We start from the raw sequence: 1,116 nt of genomic DNA, 5'->3' as shown, positions 1-1,116 counted from the left end.
GGCTGCAGAGTTGGAACGTCACGCTTGCCTGATCAGTCGGTGATCTCAGCTCACGCAGGTAGAATGTGTCCCGCCCCTGCAGTCGCCTGCAGCTCACGATTGACAATCGACAGTCAGCCGCAGTCACCTCGAACGCACCTCAGCTCTGGTGTTGATCAGACTCCAGAAAACACTGGATCCTACATTTCCCATGATGCAATCCAATGATACACTCCCTGCCACACCAGCAGAGACCACTAGTCCACTTCCTGTTTCCTACCTGTCTGGCGGAGCAGCGTTGTTTGGACGGATAGACCAGGAACTTGTAGAGCAGGTCGACGGCCTGAGGGGACGTGTCAGGGACGATCTCCTCCAATGGGATCGCTGGATTCTCCTTAAAGGTGATTTTATTGTAATCTGGCAACTCGACTATCTCCTGGACACAGAGACACAGACATGAAGGGACAAAAGACACAGAGAGAGACAGACACAAAGGGACAAAAGACACAGAGACATTAAGGGACAAAAGACACAGAGAGACGAAGGGACAAAAGACACAGAGAGACACAGACACAAAGGGACAAAAGACACAGAGAGACACAGAGACACGAAGGGACAAAAGACACAGAGAGACACAGACATGAAGGGACAAAAGACACAGAGAGACGAAGGGACAAAAGACACAGAGAGACACAGACATGAAGGGACAAAAGACACAGAGAGACACAGACACAAAGGGACAAAAGACACAGAGAGACACAGACACAAAGGGACAAAAGACACAGAGAGACACAGAGACACGAAGGGACAAAAGACACAGAGACACAGACATGAAGGGACAAAAGACACAGAGAGAGACAGACACAAAGGGACAAAAGACACAGAGACATTAAGGGACAAAAGACACAGAGAGACGAAGGGACAAAAGACACAGAGAGACACAGACACAAAGGGACAAAAGACACAGAGAGACACAGAGACACGAAGGGACAAAAGACACAGAGAGACACAGACATGAAGGGACAAAAGACACAGAGAGACGAAGGGACAAAAGACACAGAGAGACACAGACATGAAGGGACAAAAGACACAGAGAGACACAGACACAAAGGGACAAAAGACACAGAGAGACACAGA

At 48.9% G+C, this 1,116-nt stretch overlaps 1 protein-coding gene across 3 annotated transcripts in view; it reads right to left on the bottom strand.

Moving 5' to 3' along the window:
• cdk20 (cyclin-dependent kinase 20) overlaps nt 1-1,116 on the bottom strand; it is a 9,128-nt gene that overhangs the window by 2,095 nt on the left and 5,917 nt on the right. For 2 of the 3 annotated variants that reach the window (XM_046056798.1, XM_046056799.1), the window contains exons 7-8: nt 260-415; nt 141-179 (exon numbers count right to left, since the gene is read on the bottom strand). In XM_046056798.1, coding sequence (XP_045912754.1) covers nt 156-179; nt 260-415 — 180 coding nt within the window. In that variant the 3' untranslated portion in view covers nt 141-155. Of the gene's footprint in view, nt 1-140; nt 180-259; nt 416-1,116 lie in introns of those variants that run through there. The other variant, XM_046056800.1, reaches the window with a different exon arrangement.

The sequence above is a fragment of the Micropterus dolomieu genome, linkage group LG08, assembly GCF_021292245.1.
Source record: "Micropterus dolomieu isolate WLL.071019.BEF.003 ecotype Adirondacks linkage group LG08, ASM2129224v1, whole genome shotgun sequence".
Taxonomy (NCBI): domain Eukaryota; kingdom Metazoa; phylum Chordata; class Actinopteri; order Centrarchiformes; family Centrarchidae; genus Micropterus; species Micropterus dolomieu.
Note: the sequence above shows the minus strand (reverse complement) of the source record. Positions and strands in the feature narration are given on the sequence as shown.